Source organism: Mustela nigripes, chromosome 5 (genome assembly GCF_022355385.1).
Source record: "Mustela nigripes isolate SB6536 chromosome 5, MUSNIG.SB6536, whole genome shotgun sequence".
Taxonomy (NCBI): domain Eukaryota; kingdom Metazoa; phylum Chordata; class Mammalia; order Carnivora; family Mustelidae; genus Mustela; species Mustela nigripes.
Genome location: NC_081561.1, coordinates 133,274,162 through 133,297,068, shown reverse-complemented (window position 1 = coordinate 133,297,068; position 22,907 = coordinate 133,274,162). Strand labels below are relative to the sequence as shown.

Genomic DNA, 22,907 nt, shown 5'->3' with positions numbered 1-22,907 from the left:
ACTCATATTAGTTAAAAATGAAGAGGAAATATTGTCCAACATCTTTATAGGTGCTGGCCAACATACATAAACACACGAAATAATTCATTCTGTCTTATTAGGATGAAAAAAGTTTTCCACTGTTCCTAAGTTTTTTTTTCCCCCCTAAGTTTTTAGACCAACAGTTCTCTTAAAGATGAAACTCCGCTCATCTCAATTCTTTTTTTTAAAGAGTTTATTTATTTATTTGACAGAAAGAGAGATCGCAGGTGCGGGGGAGGCGTGGGGAGCAGGCTTCCTGCTGAGCAGAGAGCCCAATTCGGGGCTCCATCTAGGACCCTGAAATCATGACCTGAACCGAACGTAGAGGCTTAACCCACTGAACCACTGAGGTGCCCCTCATCTCGATTCTTCAGTAACAGTCATGAATATGTACATTAAGAAAGCAGGCATGTGAACTGCTGAATCCACCTTCCTATCCACCAAAGGCCCTATGAGCTGACCCACTTGAACAATGACTTAACCTTTAAGTAAATATTTTAAGAGAAATTTAAGAGCGTAGGTGGCTTAGAATTTCATCCGGAGCCTTTGAAATGCACATTAACACAACTCTCACATGTTTGGATTTGGTCTGCCCCCAGTCGTGCAAATCAAACCCTTTCCAAGAGGACGAAACACATCTCACCACACAGAGACAAAGGGATACCCTCGACTGAGATCATCACAAGGCTCCGCGAAGTCTCGCGCGAAGTGCCGGCGCCGCTGCCGTGACGTCACCGGTTGTCATAGCAGCATCCGCCAGAGTCGAAGAGAGGGGTGGATCGGGGCGGAGCGCGGCTTCTGCGGAGGACAAGCGACGCTCTCCTCCTGCAGGTCTGCCTTTTACCAAAATGAGCGGCCTGGACGAGGGCAACGATCTTGCTGCCGCTCAAGACTGCGGCCAAACTACTGCCGAGCCTGCCCCGGGACATCCGGACCTAAACCAGTGCCAGGGCGAGGAAACCGAGGCGACGCCGGTGATGGCGGACACAGGTGAGGGCAGTTTGGAGACCGCCGCGGAGGGAGGCGCACCCCAGAACCCGGCTAGTTGTGCCCCGGTGCTCCGCGTTCGCATTTTTGGGAGTCGCGGCCGTGTAGCGACCAGATCGGGGCAGAGAGAGGTTCTGCTCCCCACGGAAGGCTTGGCAGCCGCCCCTGCCTCAGCCTCCGCCGCGGTGGCGACCGACAATAGCCAGGAAAATGGCTGTCAGCCTAGAGAGCCGCAGGGCCCTGCTGGGGAGAAAGCTCTAGAAGCCTGTGGCGCAGGGGGGCTGGGGTCTCAGATGATGCCTGGGGCGAAGGCCAAGGACATGACGACCAAAAAGTGCGCCGCTTCAGCGGCTGCGGGAAAGGAGGGGGGAGCAGAGGAGGTGGTGGAGGAAAAGAAGGCGATGCAGAAGGAGAAGAAGGTGGGAGGAGGACTGAAAGAGGAGGCCCGGGGCAAGGCCCCGAAGATCAGTAACTGCATGGATTCCCTGGAGGCCATCGATCAGGAGCTGTCCAACGTAAATGCCCAGGCCGACAGGGCCTTCCTTCAGCTGGAGCGCAAGTTTGGCCGCATGCGAAGGCTTCATATGCAGCGCAGAAGTTTCATTATCCAGAATATCCCAGGTTTCTGGGTCACTGCCTTTCGGAACCACCCCCAGCTGTCACCTATGATCAGTGGCCAAGATGAAGACATGATGAGGTACATGATCAATTTGGAGGTGGAGGAGCTCAAACACCCAAGAGCCGGCTGCAAATTCAAGTTCATCTTTCAGAGCAACCCCTACTTCCGAAACGAGGGGCTTGTCAAAGAATATGAGCGCAGATCCTCCGGAAGGGTGGTGTCTCTTTCCACTCCAATCCGCTGGCACAGGGGCCAAGACCCCCAGTCCCATATCCACAGGAACCGGGAAGGAAACACTATCCCCAGTTTCTTTAACTGGTTCTCAGACCACAGCCTCCTAGAATTCGACAGGATTGCCGAGATTATCAAAGCAGAACTGTGGCCCAATCCCCTACAGTACTACCTGATGGGTGAAGGGCCTCGCCGTGGAATCCGAGACCCAGCAAGGCAGCCAGTGGAGAGCCCCAGGTCCTTCAGGTTCCAGTCTGGCTAACTGATGACCTTGTGAGAAGCTCCAGCACAAGTCTCCTGGCCACCTCCCTTTGAACCTGTGCTTAGCCAACAGCATGCAGTCTGCTATTTGCTTTTTCTTCACACTGGACTATTTTATCCTTTGGTTCTTCTAAATCTCCAACAGTCAGTTGCAAGGTTGACTCTTATACGCTTGTGTTCTTCTTCCTCTGGACCTTTATGCTCTTCTGTATCCTGTTACATGTTCCAAGTGCATGGCCTTGTACTGCTTCATGCCAAGCACATGATGCTGTAGATAGATAGACACTGCCTTCCTTTGCATGCCTTGGGCCCTGTCTGTGACCATGGTCTTCTCCGAGTTTTTTAAGTGGTTATCTACCACAAAGAAGCTTGAAATACCTTTGCAGATAACTAGCTGGGCTTCATACTCTATGCTGACTGTCCTCCTGATACCCGTGTACTGTATGTCAAGTTCTTTGAATTTCACTGCTGCAAGATGAAGCTGATCTAGATGATGCCAGCCGTCAACCCAAACTGGACATTCTGCCTACCACTGACTGGTTCCTACCTGCCTTCCTGGCCTGTGCCATCCACCCAGCTTGTTATGTGGCAGAATAAGGTGGCTGGTGGGTGGCTACTAGGCATGAATGAGGTAACAGATGAGAGGTGTTCAGTGTTAACTGCATTAGTCTTCTTTTGCCTTTGGGCACTCTGCTTTGTGAACAGGTACTGACAGGTGAGTATGAAGGTCTGTGCTGTGGCCCACCCAAACCTGCTCTTAGCCTTCTGGATGAGCTTTGCCTGCTTCCTCAGCAACTGTCTGTGGATTTAAGCTCCCAGGCAGCACATAGGGAACTTCCCCTCCAACCCCCTGCCCCATCAGATGGTACCTATAAACCCAATTGGCTGTTGGGCAGCTTGGGCAGGCATATGTGATGGTGCCCAAAGCAAGGCTGGTAATGGTTCCCTTCCAGCAGTTAGGCTTTCTGAGCTGTAGCCAACCAACCGCCCTGAATCTGGCCAACTTTGTTAGGCATCCCCCTGCTAACTCTTGCACTCATTCTCAGAATGATAGCAGGAAAGTTGCTGGGGTGAGGGCACTGGGGGAGAGGTCATTCTGGTTTGTGGGGTCTGTTTTTTATCCCCCACCCCCCCCCCCCCCCCCCGCTTCCCTCTCCCTCCCTCCCTCCCTAAACAGTTATAGATCAGAAACAAAATCAGACTGGCAAAAGCAGGCTTTTTGTTTTATTTGCTCTCAACTTGACTGTGTCCAGAGGGAGAAAGGCACTCACTGCACAATAGACTCCAGATCTCTATCTGTGCTCTTTTGCCTTCATGCCTCCCCCTACTCTGTTTTTAGTAGGGTCTGAAAGTTTCAAAGGGAGACCTGTGTAGGTTGAGTTATGTGCAGTGTTCTTTTGGGCCAGCTTTGACAACCCCACCCTTTCCCCCTGTCCATTTACCAACACCTGTGTTTCCTGAGTTTAGTTTGAGAGGCAGAGGGGAAAGACAGGGGGCCTCACAGGGATGGATTTAAGGCAGACCCGAGCAGGTTGTGGTGTAAAGCAACCAAAACTTACTTTCACTCTACTTCTTTTCACTCTTTTTTTTCTTTTCACCTTTCTTTTCCAGACTTGGAAATTTGGGGGGTGGTGGCCTTGGATCACTTAGAAATAACACAGGGCAGCATTTTGAGGGTCACCTCTGTCCTCAACTTTATTGCTGCTCTGATGTCCCAGGGGCCTCCATCCTGGCCTTTCTGGTTCTCCTGCACTTCCGCATTTCTTTCCCTGCTTCTGTCCCCCCAAAACTAGGGAGCAGCTGAATCTACATGTGGGAGATGCCAAGCTTCCCTCCTAGGGGTCTATGAGGATGTGTGGTGTCTGTCTGGAGTTCCAGGACAGTTTCTAGTAGGGGGGACAGCAGTCAGGGCTGTCTTTCTTGGGTGGTATGTAGTGATAGTAATGACCCTCTGCCTTTCTCCTTTTTTTTGAAGGCCTTTCCCGTAAGCTCTGTGTGTTTGGGAGGCCAGGGCACAGCAAGTGGGGAGGGTACTGTAGGCGGAGGAACCTGAAACCTGTTCATTTCAGAAAAGAAATGAACCTGCTGTGGAGTATTCTTGGAAAGGCACGGAAAAGATTGGAACCCTGCAGGGTTGGGGGTGGTGGGGAGAGGTCCCTGAAGCTTTTCCCAGGAAGGTGGGAGAATCAAAGTGGTTGGTGTTTGAAGAGGATGCTTGGAGTACTTTTCCCTAATTCCCTTGAATTCACCAGTCGATTTTTGTACACAAAAATGCAAGGCTGAATGTTTTCTCTCTATTATCGTAGGATATTTTTCTGTGTGGAAATATTTTCTGTGTGGAAGATTAATGGTATGTGCTCCTTATTTCACTGTATTTGAGTAGAATCCTATTAATTCCTTTCTCTGTTTTTGCTTGCTGGCAAAATTGACATTTACAGGCCTGCTTTTTGCTTGTAATTGAGAATGTGTGCAAAAATATCAAAATTGTCCCTGTGCAGTATGAAACCTGTGAATAGTCATTAATATATCAGCTTGTTCTGGTCTGTCTTCATATATAGTTCTATTCTAAGAAATATAATTTGAATGTGATCTCTGAAATTTTGCAAATTGTTGCTGTCTTGTGAAAGTAATCTCAAGAAGAAAAACACAGCTCTATTGTCTTGATATTTCTTGCCCTAATGGTAATGTTGTACTTCACATCTTACGTTCCTAACCAGTGTACGTACTTGTAGAATTGCTCTGTCAGACTAAATGAGGATCGTTAAGTACTTCAGTCTTCTTATATGTGCGCAAAGGAAAAATAAAGTCTGTCACTGCTGTACTTCTTGTTTTCACCAAAAAATAAAAATAAAGTTCTGTGTTGTCTAGGCTAATAAAAGGTTGGGAAATCATTAAAGTTACCAAATTGTCACAGTAAGCATTGCCCTGAACTTCAAAAAAAAAAAAAAAGCCACCAAATTTCTAGGACTTTTTTCTTGAAAAATGGTAAATAAGAAGACTAACTAACTTTATGCTCATGAACAAAATTTTTCCTATTCAACTAGTGCAGTTCTTGAAGGCAACTGAAGCACTTTTTTTTTTTTTTTATTTTTTTATTTTAGTCTGTACTAAACAGTGTTGTTAGTAGAAAACATTTTTGGCTTTTTAAGTTTTTATTTTAATTCCAGTTAATTAACATACAGTGTTATATTAGCTTCAGGCCTACAATACAGTGATTTAACAATTTCATATAACACCCTGTACTCATCTTAGCAAGTGTACTCCTAATCCCCATCACCCATTTAACCCACACCCTCACCCTCGCCCCTCTGGTAGCCATCAGTTTGTTCTCTATAAATAAGAGTCTGTTTCTCCTTTTGTCTTTTTTTCCCCCTTTTCTTGTTTGTTTCTTAAATTCATATGAATGAATGAAATAATGGTATTTGTCTTTCTCTAACTTCGCTTAGTGGAAACAATTTTTAAGGCACCATTCTTGTTTACTACATTTAACTGATCTTCTTTTTTTCTCAGTGAGCTTAAGATAGACTTTTGGAAGAAATTAATTACTGTACTCTGTAAGTGCTTAATTTCTTTTCTTACAACACTGTCGTGCTCTAAAAAGAAAGAATAACAAAAATTGTGATTGACATGTAGTGTCTAGAAACAAATGATCTCAGACATCTAATTAGTAATGTTTTGCTACTCAGCAACTGTCACATGAAGGTTTTAGAGCTAAATACTTCTGTATTCTCTGGAGTTGAGGGGGCTGTGGATATTGCAAGACCTGTGAAAATGAATGGTATTTTTAGCCATCTAAACAAAAATTTTACATAAATGGCCTCAAATTATTATTAAAGGGACCCGCTGACTCTTGATGCAATTCATACTTGCAGGTTTTACTTAAGTATATATTTTTTCTAGACCTGGAGAACTTAAGTTTCAGAGAGCTAGGTTTTCTTTGCAAACTATACTCTGATCCAAACTCCATAGTCTATTTTACCTTTTCAGTTCACTGATCGGTTTTTTGCATTGTCAAGCACCTGTTTCAAGCATTCTCTCCTTTCTGGACATGGTCAGAAAAGTGTCATTTTTGTTGCCCTTGGTTTATCATCAGCTGTAACCAATGGTATTCATTTTTCTAATAGGTTGGTGCCAGTCATTTGTTAGATTTCTGTTCTGTTAAGTTAGACTCAGTTAGACATTATGTAGTTTTCACTTACAAATTAATTGGTTTACTCCCATATCCCTGCCCCATTTCTTTTCATTGGCTTTTTTTCTTTTTCAATTCTAGACCCAAATTATTCCTTATGCAGACCTCCAAGTATGTTAAGTGAGGTTCTCTCCTCTGTTCACCAAGTATCATTTGGTCTGCTCAGACCATATTGCTGTTAGTAGGGTCATCCTTCATAATTTCCCGGGACCCCACATAACAGAATCTCCAGAAGCATTCTTTTCCATTTCTGGATATTCAGCTAAGACTTGACAATGACAAAAGGCTTCTCTAGCTTTCCATACTCAGGGTCCCATCTCCCACTACTGCTGTTGCTGTTTCTGCTTCTCCTTTATGTCTAGTTGAGTCGTTTCTGTAATCAGTGTTTATCATAGAAACAAAAATTACCTGTATTGTTATTGAATCCCCTGCTCCACAGACTCACAGTTGAGCCTTGGATATCTGATTTGTGTCAAAGATACTGTCTCTAGTTTGACAGTCTCAGGAAATCCTGGTATGTCTGGCACATCCATTTGTGTTCTGTTACTTTTATAGTTCTGACACAGATCTTACTATCTCCATTTAAATATTTGAGAAAACAGGCTCAGAAAGTTGAAGTAAATGTGCTTAAGATGCAAGTCACTGAAATGTATATTTTTTTATTTCAAGCCTAGGGTATCTTCCACTGTTATAAATATCTGTACTAAATTTGGCATAAAACAAAACTCATTTATGTGAATAATCAGGACTCAGTTGAAGTTATTCTTCATTCATTCATGATTGGTTCTTTTTTCTTTTTTTTTTTTTTAGGATTTTATTTATCTGTCAGAAAGAAAGAGAGCACAAGCAGGGAGAGTGGCAGGCAAAAGGAGCCTGATGTGGGACTTGATCCCAGGATCCTGGGATCATGACCTGAGCTGAAGGCAGACACTTAACGACTGAGCCACCAGGCATCCATGATTGGTCTTTGAAAGGTTACTTTTTATCACTTAATACACGGTTCCATACAGTCACAGATTAAAACACTACGGAAATTTACAAATGCAATCTTTTTTTTTTCTTAAATATTTTATTTATTTATTTGACAGAGAGATCACAAGTAGGCAGAGAGGCAGGCAGAGAGAGATGGGGAAGCAGGCTTCCTGCTGAGCAGAGAGCCAGATGTGGGCCTCGATCCCAGGGCCCCGAGATCATGACCTGAGCCAAAGGCAGAGGCTCTAACCCATTGAGCCACCCAGGCGCCCTACAAATGCAATTTGATAATTGCCACAAAAATGAATGAAATTAGCAGTTTGTTGACTTCATCAAAGGGAGTAAATGTACAAAAAGGACTTTAAATATTTATGAAATTTAGTTGCTAGGAACTGTAAAATGTTGACATTTGTATTAAATTTAGAGAATTTGAGTATTTTCTAATTGATTCAACATAGTGATTGCTTTTAATAGGTTCTAGTAATTTATTTTAATTAATTTTTTAAAGTTTTTTTTTTTTTTTTTTTAATTTTAAGTACACGCTACCCCCCAAGATGAGGCTAAACTCACATCCAAGATCAAGAGTCTCATGCTCTACCAACTGTGAGCCAGTCAGGTGCCCCATCCTTCTCATTATTAAACTATATTAAGTTTTAATCTTTACCAAGAAAGTGCCAACGCCAAAGCACCAATAAAGTAAAATAAGGGTGTTTTTTTTTTTCTTCTTTTAAAGACTGAGAAACAGGTGCACGGTATGGAAAACTGTCAAGCAGTCTATGTAATATTGTAGTAGTTTTTCTAATTAATGACCTGACCCAACTTCTCTCAATAGGCCCAGATATCCCATCTCCCATTAAGTTTACTTGGATCAGTCTTCATTATTCCTTTTCCATTTTGGTTTTCTCAGCACCAGAGGGGAAATTTGCTAAGTATGCAAGGTGAACATTTGAACCTGAATATGAAGAAAGAATAGACCTGCTTACTGATGACTTTAGTATATGTGGCTTCTAAGAAGAGTAGACTTCATTATACATTTTAGGACTCCGTGATTCTTGGTTTTCTATTTTACTCTCCCAGGTAAGTTCTAGGTCATAGATCTTTGCTTTATTATTTTTTTACTAAATTGTTACTTTAGGACAGAGCCTGTGTCTTTATTTGTAATCCCTTACATGTCCTGCTGTGGTGTGACTGTTAAATTTGAAGTGTGGTTTTAGACTGATAATTTGCCCCAATCTTACAATGTTGGAAGACTTTAAGGTGTCAATCAACTAAGGTCATGAGTTCTGGGGTGAAACTTGGGCTCATGTACAGACTCTGATCCTTAGTAACAGTACAGTTTTGAGTAATTATGTTATTTAACCTCCGTGAATTTCAATGTCCTTCTCTGTGAAATTTTAGTTATGCACACCTTATAGGCATGCTGTAGGGGATAAATAGGGTACATGAAGTAGCCTGGTGAAGAGTTAGCACTCTTTGCCATTATTTTTTTACCATTATTTCTGAGGATGATTCTAGAGACCAACAAGAGACACCTTTTTGAATTCACCCAATGTGGACTGGACCATGCCCAAGGATTTTCATGGGCAGCACACTGGGTGAGTTAACTCTTGAGTATATCCCTGTCTTACAGTACTCTGGAGGTCAACTCTTACAATAACCTTCTTCTCAACACCCTGAGAAGAGGTAAGGGTATGTTACTGTAACATATTTAAGAAAAAGCTACCCATATGACTTTAATATAGTCAAGGTTATGAGAGTTTGACATTCTATTTTATGCTGGTTTGTTATATATAATAATCATATAGATTTGAGTTTCATTCACACCAATTCAATTAAAGTGTGGGTATACATATATAAGTGTGTATATATACGTGTGTGTGTATTTTTTTTTTTTTTGCTTTAAATATATTTAAAGTTGTTGGATATGAAAATTGGTGGGTGTAATACCTGATTTCAGGTTAAAAAACTCAGAAGTACAGTTGACTCTTGAACAATATGGGAATTAGGGCCCCCTCCCCCTTGCATAGTAAAAAATCTGTGTAATGTTTGACAACCCTGCCAAACTTGACTACTAATACCCTACTGTTAACTGATAACATTAACACATAGTTTGTATATGTATTATATGCTACATTTTTATAATAAAGTAAGCTAGAAAAAAGCATTAAAATCATAAGGAAAATATATTTACAGTACTGTAGAAAGAAACATTTGCATATAAGCAGACCTGTGCAGTTCAGACCCATGAATTTCAAGAATCCCCTTTAGTTGATTTTAGATTGCAATTAATTCATGGTTTAACTGAATTTTCTGCTACCTCAATATTCCAGAAACCAAATTCTGACAAACTTTTACCATTGTGACATTCAGATCTCTCCTCTGCTGATGAGATCAAAAGTGGCCAGCAAAGAAAATCTAAAATCTCTTGTATCTATTTTTAGTCATCTTTCAGATGGTGAATGTTTGCCTACATGCTAATATTAAATTTAAATCCTCTGTCCACTTACACAATTTTCCAGCTTTCTTCATTTAACTTTATTAAAGAATATAGAGCTTTTCTTCTCTTTTTAATTTTTATAGTGCCATTTAAAAATTATTTTTACTTTTCATACACAATTAGAAACACTGGCACTTTTTAGAAAAAATGAAATAAAAAAACTTAAAAGGTCTAATTATAGTTCAACAGAAAAACAGCATTCATTAGAAGAACTGAGTCTGCTGGAATGATGGTAGGAAACTTGGAAATAAACCTTCACCTTGTCTTTTGACAAGATGAAAAAAACAGGTCTGATTGGGTAGTTGGTTACTTGTTGGGACCCCTTTCCTAACTAGAGGTAAAAGTAGGATGAGAACTTTGAACTTGAGCCCATTTTTTTCACTCCTTAGTGACAAAAATGTGTAATTAACATATTTTGGGGTTCTCATTTTTCATATTAATAATAGCAGTTTATAAGCATTTAAAGATACATTCTTCTTTCCCATTGACAAAATAAATTCACATAAGAAAAAATAGCTTTATTTTTAGAGAAATTAAATATCTATTTGCATACATGAGACAGTATCTTTCATTTAGCCCTAAGCTGATTGTGTGTTTGTTACCATATTCCAATAAGATTTTGGAAATCAATTTCAAATACATTACCATATACTTATTAGTAGATATCAAACAGAGCTACTGACATTAAGGAAAAAATTTCAGTAACTGTTTACCCACCCTGAGATACTCATTCCCGTAATACATTTGGGATTATTTGAGCATTTAAAAATTTAATGAAATATTTATCTTTTCATTACATGCATCAATATGTTAAGTTCTCTGCTACAATCCAGGTAAAATAATGATAGCGACCATTGTGTTTTCTGACATGGAGAGAGTGAAATTATAACATAAAACAGTAACCAGGAATTTATTGTAAACTTCTGGCTCCAGACATCTTACTACAAGTAGCTACTATTAGAGGACTATACAAAGCTCATGGAACACAGTGATCCTGGGTTGTAGTATAACTATAAAACCTCTTAAAGGGTTTTTCTCAATCTTTTTTTCATTACTATCTCCCCTCCCCCTCCAGAAAAATTAAATTCAACCAAATTAAATTTAATTAATAAATTTAACTTTAAATGCTATTTCTCCCTAACGAGAGAAATTAATGCTGAAGAATAAGATTTACTGGGTAGGGTTGAGTTTTGGAGGAGCACAATTCACTGCATTATCTAATTTTTTTTCACCCCAAGAACTAATTTTTGTCCCATTGAGAATATATACCTTAAGATGAATGAAAACTAATTATATAGCCTTTAACATTATTGGGGGGGGGAACCCTTATAAGTAATATTAGAGGTTGAAAGAGTTGTTTCTCATCTCTTTTCTGGCCCATACTGATTTCACAAGAAATCTTTAGCTCCTTGTTTTGGAAAATGTAAGAATAGCATAAAACCTGATAGATAGCTTGGATAGTTTGTTCTCACTAGACTCAGTGTTTTTGGTTATAAATGGAAGAAACAGATATAGATCAGTTATTCCCAATTCTGGCTACATTTTTCTTGGGGCAGGTAAAGATGTCAATGCTCATCTATATTTCCAGACCAATTAAACCAATATTAAAACACAGGTTGCTTGCTGGGTAGCATTCCCTGAGCTTCTGATTCTGCAGGCCTTGTGTGGGGCATGCAAATTTGTATTTCTATCAGATTCTCAGGTGATGCCGTGCTAGTGGTTTGGGGACTACACTTTGAGAGCCACTGGTCTAGGCATGTGTGTCAATATGTATGTGTTTGCCTGTGTGAATATGTGTATATATTACACAGATGAGTCCTAATCCCTAGGTGAATCCTAATCTCAGAACTATCCATATAGAAAATATTAAGGTTCTTTTCAGTTATAAGATACTGTGATTTTAATCTAATGAGAATTGCTGCACATCAAGATGGTCTATACAGAAAGGAGACCTGTGGAAAAACATCAATTTCTTGGTCAGTTATCATTAATAATTTGTTCCTATAAAGCATTTTACAGTATTTTTGAAAGGTAATATTTTTACAGTACACTTGTTGCATATATGGTTCTTCCTTTTTCAGATAAGACCGTTTATTTGGTTGTCAGTGTCTCATTATTTGATAAGATCAGTGGAGGGTTTGGATAATAGCCAGCTGTTTTTGAACTGCTGGAAGAGAATCTTGAAAATCTGTAGTCCAGGGGTAATTCTGGGGGAAAAAAAAAAATTATTACTTGGCAGATCTAAAAAGGCCATTCATAACTATAAACAAATCAAAATTTGAGTCATTGGTAATAAAACTTATTTTTTTAGAATTTTGTGATTTTTAGAATTTTAATATTTCTTTTGTCACCTGGATAGGTTGCACATAACATGAAGAGTATAGATGTTTTTCTCTATAAAATTTACAATAATATTTAAGTCAAGATACATTTAGAAGTTTTATAAATCATCTTAAGAGATCTAACTAGTGAGTTTAATTTTAACATTCTCTGTACAGAAGTTAACATATAAAATAGGCATGCTCACCTATTTTTTTTTTTTTAATTTAAAAGTCTCTCGGGCTCTACTCAGAGCATCATGTAACTGATAAATGAGAACGAATAATCTTCTTGGCCCTTAGTAATAAGAGTAATAAGTAATAGTAATAAGAGAGCTACTAAGAATAATTTTTGAATGCTTAGATAAATAAGAATTTTAATATAGACAGTATGGCAGCTTTCTCCATATAATCACCCCCCTCCTCTCTCTCTCTCACACACACACACACGCACATGTGCGCGCACACACGTGTGTGTGTGTACATAGCCGCAAGGGAAACTGGGAGAGAGAACATAAAATGCATACTTTATTAATGGTGAGGCACTGTGACATCTTTAAGTTTCTCAAAAGCTAGCCTTCAGATATCATCTTCCCAAATGACTTCCAAGGCAACATTACCAGAAATATTACAAGTAAAACACTATGATACATGCCATGTTATGATACTCAGTCCACATGAAGATACTGGGCAATAATCCTTATTTCAAAAATCTCACAAGTAAAACATCATTTGGAAGTACTGAGTACTTTGAAAATGACACTAGTATAAAAATTATACTTTATATTAAATGCCAGTGAGAATCATCAATCCCAAGTAGTAGAGGAAAACACCAGTGTAGAAACTGGGAAGCAGGATACTGCCTTTCTGATGCCTGAGAAGCCCAAGATGATGTAAACAGAAAAACTTCCCAATATTAGTGAGTTTCATCGGTCTTGACTGCTCACTTAGCTGTGGTATATTTTGAGCCAAACATTAAAAAGGCATTGGAAAGTAAATTTGTTAACAATGAGTTTCTAAAATCATGTATCTGAGGTCTTGGATTTCTGATATGCCACTAAAATAATACAGGCTCACTTCAAACAGTCATCATCTTCTCGGTCTTTCCTATACATTTGCTAAAGTAAATGTCTAGGTCTCTGTGTAGCTATTACTATAAGGTTAAAAATGGTTACATTATCATAGTGCTTACAAACTAGTCATTATAATGTCCATAGCTTGCAAGTGCAAACTTATAAAATCTATAAATATGAATTTTTGTATTTATATGTCAATGAAATAACCAAATCTAATACGATATTCATTAAGAAAGAAACATTTCCTGAATACAAAAAAGGTTTTAAGAGGCAAAGGGGAGTATTTGTTTTTCACCTCCTATGTCATTTAAAGCAAACATTTTCTCTTTCAGGTAGCAGAAAAGATCCATTAAGAAATCTGGCATTGTATAACCAGGTGAGATCAGATGACTCTTCTATTAAAACAAGGATCTCCAGACTGGGGATTCAACAAGAGGGAAAGAATGGCATCTCTGTTACAAGAAAGTCATTTCTGGTGCTCTTTGGAAGAAAAGACAAAAGCAGATAAAAACGGAATTCTTCTTTGCCACAACAATATTCTATTAAACTCCGTGTATTAAATAAACTATCCTATCAACCATATTGCCTAGCAATTAAATGAAGTGAGCCAAAATGAACAAATATCTTTGAACATTAAGTTCAATGTAAAATAGAACAGAAACAGAACAACTCTTGGATCTTTTTTTAAGAGGTATTAGCAGGATAACATATATGTAAAGGTTCTATCCTCAATATGCCTGAAGCCATAAGCCGTCAGTATTTTTCTCCCAGCCATTTTTCTTGCTTGAGAGATATGGTAGATTATATAGTAATATCCGACTTTACTGAATATGCTACTGAACTAGTCAATTTCAAGTTTTCTGTGAGATAAAACTTCTATATGAGAATGTGAACATAGCAGAGTGCGAAGTTAGAGACTAACACTTTGCTTTTTGAGGAAGTATCCTGGACATCAAAACAACTGAGTATGACCTATTAATTCCTCCTTTCCCCACAAAAAATTGGTACATGTTTAGCTTTGTTTGACGACTGTTAAGTCCTTCTTAATATCTTCTCCTGAGAAAAGGTAGAAGACAAAAGCCTAGCACCAAGTTCTTTTCCAGGAGGCTATGGAAGAAAGCTTTTGGGAGATGAAAATGGGAGATGCACTGTTCGTACTGCTTCTTTAAGGAGAGGTGATTCCCCCCCAGAAGATGGCGAGGGGGTTATTTTCTCATTCTTTGGAGAAATATTTAAATCCTAGAATAATGAAGGTTCACTTTACTTCGACTTTCTTACTATTTCATAACCATGTCCCTTTGACCCGGTTTTTATGCACGTACTACTACAATAATTCATCGGCTTCTACTAACACATTACTTTATTCTCTCACTATAAAATCAAATCACTTTGAAATAAAGGAAGAGTGAAATAGAAAAACTGAAAATAATTGTTTAATTCTGGGCTAGCCCCTTCCTTCAAGTTACACGTTCTGTTTATTTTACAGGAAAATTGTAAAAGGAATAAGTATATTTAGGTTATCTTTCTTTAATTTCATGTGTATAAGCATGGAACAAAATGAAAATTAAACTATCCTTTGAAACTAATGAGATATTATTTTAATGAGTATATACTGATAATGGGTTTGTACACTGGCATAGAGAATGGACTTTTGGGCAGGTTCTATGTATTTTAGGGTTGTAATTGTCATCATATCATCATCATCGTAAGACCGGAGTACCCAGGTTCTGGGAAGGCCTAGCAAGCAGAGAGTGAGTGGACATTCTGCCACAGCTTTTTCTCTTATGCACCTGAATTCTTCCTGGAGGCAGGGGCAGTTACTAGCAGCAGAAAAACCTTAGTAGAGTTTAGGCAGTCTTTGAAGGGGTGCACACAAAATTTGAGGGGCTAGGAATCTGCCATAAAGGAATAGGTGGAGAACTGGACCCTGCTGGTTTTTTCCTCAGGCATGTTGCCAAATTCTGAGAGGAACTTCAGGAAACTAATAAGCAAGCAAAAGCATATACTTCTGCAAAGCAGAATGGATTTTTTCAGTGGTTTCTTGGTTTTAAGATAATGGAGGGATTTAAGTTCTGATCTTAATCAGGGACCTGTGAATGCCTCAGACTTTCAGATACATAGTTCTGAGAACTGAATTTACTATTAAGAAGTAATTCTCCTTCATGTTAATAATGGGTTTTTTCCTTAATGTCTACTTTCTTTCACATTAGTATAGCTAACTCTTTTAGTTATCATTAGCAAGGTATTATCTCTTGCCATCCTTTGATATTTAAACTTCCTGTGTCCTTGTATTTCAGAGATGTCTTTTCTGAACAACCCAAAGTTGGCTTTGTTATTTCATTCAGGATTTTAATCAGAGATTTTTGCCATCTATACTTAATATAATTACTCAGCTTTAAAAATCGGTCACCTTACTGAATATTCTCCATGTCTTATTTATTTTTCATATTCTTTCCATTTTTTTTCTTTTCGATTTTAAAATCATTTTACATAATTAGCTAGTATGTATCTCATTATGGTTTCTTTGTTTAGTTATCCTAGAGATTACAACATGCATTTTTGACTTATCAATACCTACCATACTCTTTTTTTTTTTTTAAAGATTTTATTTATTTATTTGACAGAGAGAGATCACAAGTAGGCAGAGAGGGAGGCAGAGGGGGGAAGCAGGCTCCCCACTAGCAGAGAGCCCGATGCGGGGCTCCATCCCAGGACTCTGAGATCATGACCTGAGCCGAAGGCAGAGGCTTAACCCACTGAGCCACCCAGGCGCCCCTACCTAACAAACATTCATTTCCTCACCATAAAATACAAGGATGCTAAGCATTTTAACTACAACTGTCCCCCTGCCACTGGCATCATTTAAAAAAGACATTTTAATTAAAATTCAATTTAATTAACATATACTGTAATATTAGTTTCGGAGGTAGAATTTAGTGACTCACCAGTTGCAAATAACAGTGCTCATTGCTTCAATGCCCTCCTTCATGCCCATCACCAGTTACCCCATCCTCACACCCACCTCCCCTCCAGCAACCCTCAGTTTGTTTCCTATAAAGAGTTTCTTATGGTTTACCTCCCTCTTTATTTTCATCTTATTTTTCCTTCCTTCTGTTCATCTGTTTTATTTTCTTAAATTCCACATATGAGTGAAATCATGTGCCATGTGTCTTTGACTGACTTATTTTGCTTAGCATAAGCCCTCTAGTTCCATCCACCCATCCACATCTTTGCAAATGACAAGATTTCATTCTTTTTGATAGATAAAGAAGATGTGGTATAACTTTATCCCATTCATCTGTTGATGGATATCGGGCTCTTTCCATATTTTGGCTATTTTTGATAGTGCTGCTATAAACATTGGGGTACATATGCCCCTTCACATCACTATTTTTGTATTCTTAGGACAGATACCTAGGAGTGCAATTACTGAGTCATAAGGTAGCTCTACTTTCAACTTTTTGAGGAACCTCTCTACTGTTTTCCACAGTGGCTGCACCAGTTTGCATTCCTACTAACAGTGTAAGATGGTTTTTTCTCTGCATCCTCGCCAACATCTGTGTTTCCTGAGTTGTTCATTTTAGCCATTCTGACCAGTGTGGTTTGATTTGTATTTCCCTGAAGCCAAGTGATGTTGAATATTTTTTCATGTTTCTGTTGCCCATTTGGATGTCTTCTTTGGAGAAATGTCTGTTCATGTCTTCTGCCCATTTCTCAACTAGATTTTTTGTTCTTTTGGGTGTTGAGTTTGATAAGTTCTTTATAGATTTTGAATACTAGCCTTTTATCGATAAGACTTTTACAAATATCTTCTCCCATTTTGTAGGCTGCCTTTTAGTTTTGTAGACTGTTTCCGTTGGTGTGCAAAAAGCCTTTTATCTTGATGAAGTCCCAATAGTTCACCTTTGGAGACGTGCCTAGCAAGAAGTTGCTGTGACTGAGGTCAAAGAGGTTGCTGCCTATATTCTCTACTAGGATTTTGATGGGTTCCTGTCTCACATTTAAGTCTTTCATCCATTTTGAGTTTATTTTTTGTGTATGGTGTAAGAAAGTAGGCCAGTTTCATTCTTCTGCAGTGGCTGTCCAATTTTCCCAACACCATTTGTTGAAGAGACTATCTTTTTTCCACTGAATGTTCTTTCCCGCTTTGTCAAAGATTAGTTGGCCTTAGAGTTGAAGGTCCATTTCTGGGTTATCTATTCTGTTCCATTGATCTGTGTGTCTCTTTTTGTGCCCGTACCACACTGTCTTGATGATTACAGCATTGCAATACAGCTTGAAGTCTGGAATTGTGATGCCTCCCAGTTTGGGGTTTTGTTTTTGTTCTTGTTTTTCAACATTACTTTGGTTATTGTGGGTCTCTTCTGGTCCCATACAAATTTTAGGATTGTTTATTCCAGCTCTGTGAAAAATGCTGGTGGTATTTTGATAGGGATTGCACTGAATGTGTAGATTGCTTTGAGATGCATAGACATTTTAACAATATCTGTTCTTCCAATCCATGAGCATGGAATCTTTTCCCATTTCTTCATGTCTTCTGCAATTTCTTTCATTAGTGTTCTACAGTAAATTTTAAAGTACAGATCCTTTACCTCTTTGGTTAGATTTATTCCTACGGATCTTATGGTTTTTAGTTCAGTTGTATATGGGATCCATTCCTTGATTTCTCTTTCTTCTGCTTCATTGTTAGAAATGCAACTGATTTCTCTGTATTGACTCATATACTGCGACTTTGCTGAATTTCTTTATCAGTTCTAGCAATTTTTTGGTAAAGTCATGTTTTAAAATATTTTCTTTAGAGGCACCTGGGTGGCTCAGTTGGTTAAGTGTCCCAACTGTTGACTTTGGCTCAGGTCGTGAACTCAGGGTTGTGAGATACAGCCACATGATGGGCTCTATGCTGGGTGTGGAGCCTGCTTAAGATTCTCTTGCTTCCTCTGTCCCCACCCTGCTCCCACTCACCCCCTCCCAAAAATAAATAAATAAAAATAAAATAAAAAAATGCTTTCTTTAAACCTCTTAGAACTTTTAAAAAAATTTCCAACAGAAAATGTTCATTTAATTTATTCATTATCTATCCCTTTTTTGCTGTATATTCCTTCTTGCATCTTCAGTCTTCCAACAGGGAACATTCTTACTTTTGCCTGAAGAATAGAACCCTAGTATTTTCTTTAGTGTAGGTCTTCTGGAGATAAATTTCCTCCATTTTTGACTGTCTAAAAATACTTTTCTTTTATTCTTTAGTGGTATCTTTACTGGGTATAGACTGCCATCAAGATTGATAGCCACTGTCTTTCAGCAATTTAAAGATACTGTTCTACTGTGTTGGCTTCTTTTTTTTGTAGAAGTCAGATATCAGTCTAATTTTTACTCCTTTCAAATCAATCTGTTTTTTATTCTCTGGCTGCTTTTAATATTTCTTAATTATGTTTGATTTTTAGCAGTTAACTTTGGATTTATTTTTATTTACTTTGTTTCAGTTCTTTGGGCTTCTTACACCTTTGCCTTATTTCTTTTCATCATTTTTGGAAAGTTGTAGCTATTACTTTTGGCTTATTCTCTCATCTCCTGGGGTTCCAATTATAGAAATCTTATTCCTTCTCATTGTATTCCAGTGTCGCTTAGTCCCTCTTCTATATCTTCCTTTTTTCTGTATCTTGCTTTGTTTTTTCTTCATTCTGGATAAAATTTTCTTTTGGCCTGTCTTTCAGTGCACTAATTCACTTTTCAACTGTGTCTAATCTGCTTTAAACGTCCATTAGGTTTTTAATTTTGATTTTCTTTTTTTTTTTTAAATTTTTTTTATTTTTTAAAGATTTTTATTTATTTATTTGACAGAGAGAAATCACAAGTAGTCGGAGAGGCAGGCAGAGAGAGAGAGGGAAGCAGGCTACCTGCTGAGCAGAGAGCCCGATGCGGGACTCGATCCCAGGACCCTGAGATCATGACCTGAGCCTAAGGCAGCGGCTTAGCCCACTGAGCCACCCAGGTGCCCCTTAATTTTGATTTTCTAATAGTTCATTTTTAGAACATCCATTCTCTTTATTGTTTTTTTGTCTCTACTAAATTTTTCAGTCCTTTCTTTTCTGTACTTGGCCATGGTACATTTTATTATTTCTTTTAGTATAATCTCATAACCTTGTGGACCTAGATGTTTTTGGTTATGTGCTGAACCTTACATTCATTGTTTTTAGAAATAATTTGAGCCCTAGAATGATGTTAACTTCCTCTAAAGAGAATATTCTCAATGCAGTTTTAGGGATTGAGATGATCGAACACTGAGCTTTAGTTATCTTTACTCTAAGGTAAATTGAGGGTCTCAGTACAGATTAAGAGAGTTCATCAGGTTCATCCCTCCTCTGGCAGACCCTACTTTCCATTCCTATGCCTGTAGGCTCAGGAAGCTAATGAAAGGTCCACTCACTTTCCCTGGTGCCCTCTTTAGAATTAACAAACACCAAACAGTAAGGGAAAAGCAGCTCCAAAAGTCAGGTTCACCTTACATGGCTTTTTAAGGAAACTGTCCTGGTAACTTTTCCTTTTATCCTATGACCCCAAGCAGACTTAAAAAAAAAAAAAAAAAATCCAGTTTTTGTAGTTGGTTCCAGGAGTCAGGCAGGTCCTAATTACCTAGGTTGCTATAACCTAGGTGTAGCCCAAGAAAAATAAATGCAACGGGAAGATTTTCTTCTTTCAAAGGCAAGAATTCTAGTACTTACAGTCATTACTGTCTAGTAACAGCTGAAGTTTTATAAGTCTGTTTCTGCTTACCTGCTATTGCTTCAATACTTGGAATTGCAATAGTGCTGTAAGTACTGATTCTTTTACACGACCATGTATAAAACAATGAGTCTTCTGTATTTTCCAGTCCTGAAACCGAATCAATAAAAAAAGAGCCCCACTTTTTAGATAATGCATTTAGAGGCTTTGCCTTTTGACCCTGAAACAAGAGAACAATGAGAACTATGATTAATTTTCAATGTTGTAAGCTTTTCCCCCATTCAGGAAATCAAATTAGGAAAACTCTAGGAATTTGTGTAGTTTACATTTAACCAAACCAGATACTATATAAAAATGAAAACAAAGCTTAGTTTAGTTGTTTCTTGCTCTGGGAATACTTACGTGGCTCAGTTGGCTAAACATCTGACCCCTGACTTCTGCTCAGGTTATGATGTTGGGATGGTGAGATCCAGCTCTGCATTGGGCTCTGTGCTGACCATATAGCATGCTTAAGATTCTCTCCTCCCTCTGCCACCACTTCCCCCACGCTTCCCCCCCCACCCCCGCCCAAAGTGCTCTCCCTAAAAAAAGAAAAGAAAAAAAGAAGTATCATCCCCTTGTTTTGTTTGGGAATCCTTTCTCATCCTTTGGGATCTGGCCTGGATGCACCTAAGACATTTTTCTTAATTTCTCACACTCGGGTTAAATTAGGTCTTCTCCATTTTCCTACCCTGAGTTTATCCCTAATATACTCCTGCTCAGGCTATCTTCAAATTATCATACTATTAATTTTCACTTTTGACAGACAATGAACTACAGAAGATTAGGAACTTTCTTATATAAATTAGCGTAACTTTAAGGCTTAATGTCTAGGTCAGAGCAGGGATATAAAAATTGTAGACTAAATTAAAGATTCATTAAAAAATATTTCTCAGTGTTTTATGGGTTTGTAATAAAATTAAGAATTGTAAAAACTCCCATCATATCTATATAATCTGGATTATAAAATCTGTCATCTTTTTCTTTTCTTGTTTAAGGTTTATTTATTTGTCTCAGAGAGAGAGACAGAGAACACAAGCAGGGGAGTGGCAGGCAGAGGGTCCTGGGATCAAGTTCTGCATCTGGTTCCCAAGAAGCCTGCTTCTCCCTCTACCTGTAACTCCCCCTTCTTGTGCTCTCTCTCTCTCTGACAAATAAATAAAATCTTTTTTTAAAAAAAAGATTTTATTTATTTATTTGACAGAGAGAGAGAGATCACAAGTAGGCAGAGAGGCAGGCAGAGAGAGAGAGAATAGGAAGCAGGCTCCCCGCTGAGCAGAGAGCCCAATGAGGGGCTCCATCCCAGGACCCTGAGATCATGACCTGAGCCGAAGGCAGAGGCTTTAACCCACTGAGCCACCCAGGCACTCCATAAATAAATAAAATCTTAAAAAAAAGAAAAAAAAAGGAATGGTGTGTGACTCAACCACAAATCTCTGATATTCTCAGCAAAGAGACCTGCATAAATTAAAACCTCAGTATATGTATATGCTGAACAAGAAGAGAATGATGTTAGACTGACATTTTAATAATATATTAAGATATCTCTGCTAATCTAATAAGCTCTTATGTTTTACACTTGTGATAAAAATTTTGAGTATTTATTCTGAAAAATGTATATATATATATAAGTACACACATACACAGAGCTATCAAATCTTATTTCTCAATTACACTGTAGAGTAGATTTAATTAAGGATGAATCTATATAGGAGAGAGCATTATACATATGGCAACTAAGTTATATTGGATCTCTCTTTCTCTCCATACTTATATGAATTAGAAATGATCCATTTAGTCTTGAAAAAGAAAAAAAAAGTGTGTTTATGAATACTCACATTAAGGTCACTGACCACTATGGAAAAGTAAGAAGTTTTCAAGAAGGACAAAAAGTCTGAATGTTAAAAAAAAAAAAAGAAAAGAAACTCTGAATGTAACCAGTTTCCTCTACCTAACTTGTAACTTATTTTTATTGACAAGACTAAATACAGAAGAGCCCCACGGGGAACTGGCAGAGCAAACAAAAAAAATGTCTCATAGAGAGTAATCTGAAAGAATGTTAACTCCAGACTCATTATACCTGCTGGATACCTTTTGTCCATTTATACACAACAAAGTGTATAAATTCACTTTGTTCAGCTGATGTTGAACTATTTTAGACATCCAAAAAAAAAGGGAATTTCATAAGGTTCTATCTAAACGGATGTTTTAAGAAGATCCTTTTCCCTTTTACACACTGGTTAACAGTATTCCAGGTATCTTGAACAAAAGTATTTAATATTGCTACAGTGTCATTTTTTTCTACTTATTGTTACCCATTTGGATTCTAACTTGAGAAATTCTCCCCTACTCTAAGGTCACAAAAATATTTTCTTCCATTAATTTTACAGATATATTTCTTATTTTCAGGCCTATAATCCATTTAAAATTTATATAGAGGGGAAAAGGGACTCCTTTTTCTTCATATACTGGGACTACTTACTCAGTGCTATTTACTGAGCTGTCTTTTCCTGCTGACTGACAATCCTCTACCACGCATCACATTTACATGGTAACTTGGAATGTGATACAGGGTCCTATGTCTGGGTTCATTTTCCTCTGTTCACTGACCTTTTTATGTATTTTGTTGTTAGTACTATATTGAAAAACTATTGTAGCTTCCTAACATGGTTAGTATTGAATAGGGTAAGATTCCTCCCCTTTATTATCCTTTTTTACAAAATTATCTTAGCTATTTGTGGGCCTTCAGTTTTCTGCTTAATGCATAATCAGTTTGTGAAGGTCCATCCAAAATCCTCCTGGGATTTCTTTATAACATTATACTGACCTTATAAATAAATCTGAGGAAAAAAGGTATCAGCATAATCTTAAAATATGGTATATCTTTCTATTTTTTTATTTGTATTTAGAATCTTTTTTTTTAAATTGAGGTTTAATTGACATACTAACAAGATGCAGAGCATAATAATTTGGTATT

General features: G+C 38.1%; 2 protein-coding genes and 1 long non-coding RNA gene across 5 annotated transcripts in view; 2 read left to right on the top strand and 1 right to left on the bottom strand.

The window, feature by feature from the left end:
• The first annotated feature begins 763 nt into the window (after window positions 1-763).
• Window positions 764-3,245, top strand: TSPYL4 (TSPY like 4). The gene has a single exon (XM_059401242.1). The coding sequence runs from the start codon at window positions 870-872 to the stop codon at window positions 2,118-2,120; it is 1,251 nt and encodes a 416-aa protein (XP_059257225.1). The 5' UTR covers window positions 764-869; the 3' UTR covers window positions 2,121-3,245.
• A 4,055-nt stretch (window positions 3,246-7,300) lies between these two features.
• LOC132018383 (uncharacterized) lies at window positions 7,301-13,753 on the top strand. The gene is made up of 2 exons (XR_009404520.1): window positions 7,301-8,357; window positions 13,504-13,753. It is a non-coding gene; the product is annotated as an uncharacterized LOC132018383 (long non-coding RNA).
• Window positions 10,275-22,907, bottom strand: part of NT5DC1 (5'-nucleotidase domain containing 1) — a 138,471-nt gene continuing 125,838 nt past the window's right edge. Inside the window, exons 11-12 of one of the 3 annotated variants that reach the window (XM_059401239.1) lie at window positions 19,943-20,111; window positions 10,275-11,984 (exon numbers count right to left, since the gene is read on the bottom strand). In XM_059401239.1, the coding sequence (XP_059257222.1) occupies window positions 11,869-11,984; window positions 19,943-20,111 (285 nt within the window). In that variant the 3' untranslated portion in view covers window positions 10,275-11,868. The remainder of the gene's footprint in view (window positions 11,985-19,942; window positions 20,112-22,907) is intronic. The other 2 variants (XM_059401240.1, XM_059401241.1) reach the window with 2 other exon arrangements.

What these genes read in the sequence shown, in the direction of transcription:
- TSPYL4 (XM_059401242.1), top strand. Translation starts at nt 870, where the DNA reads ATGAGCGGCCTGGACGAGGGCAACGATCTTGCTGCCGCTCAAGACTGC.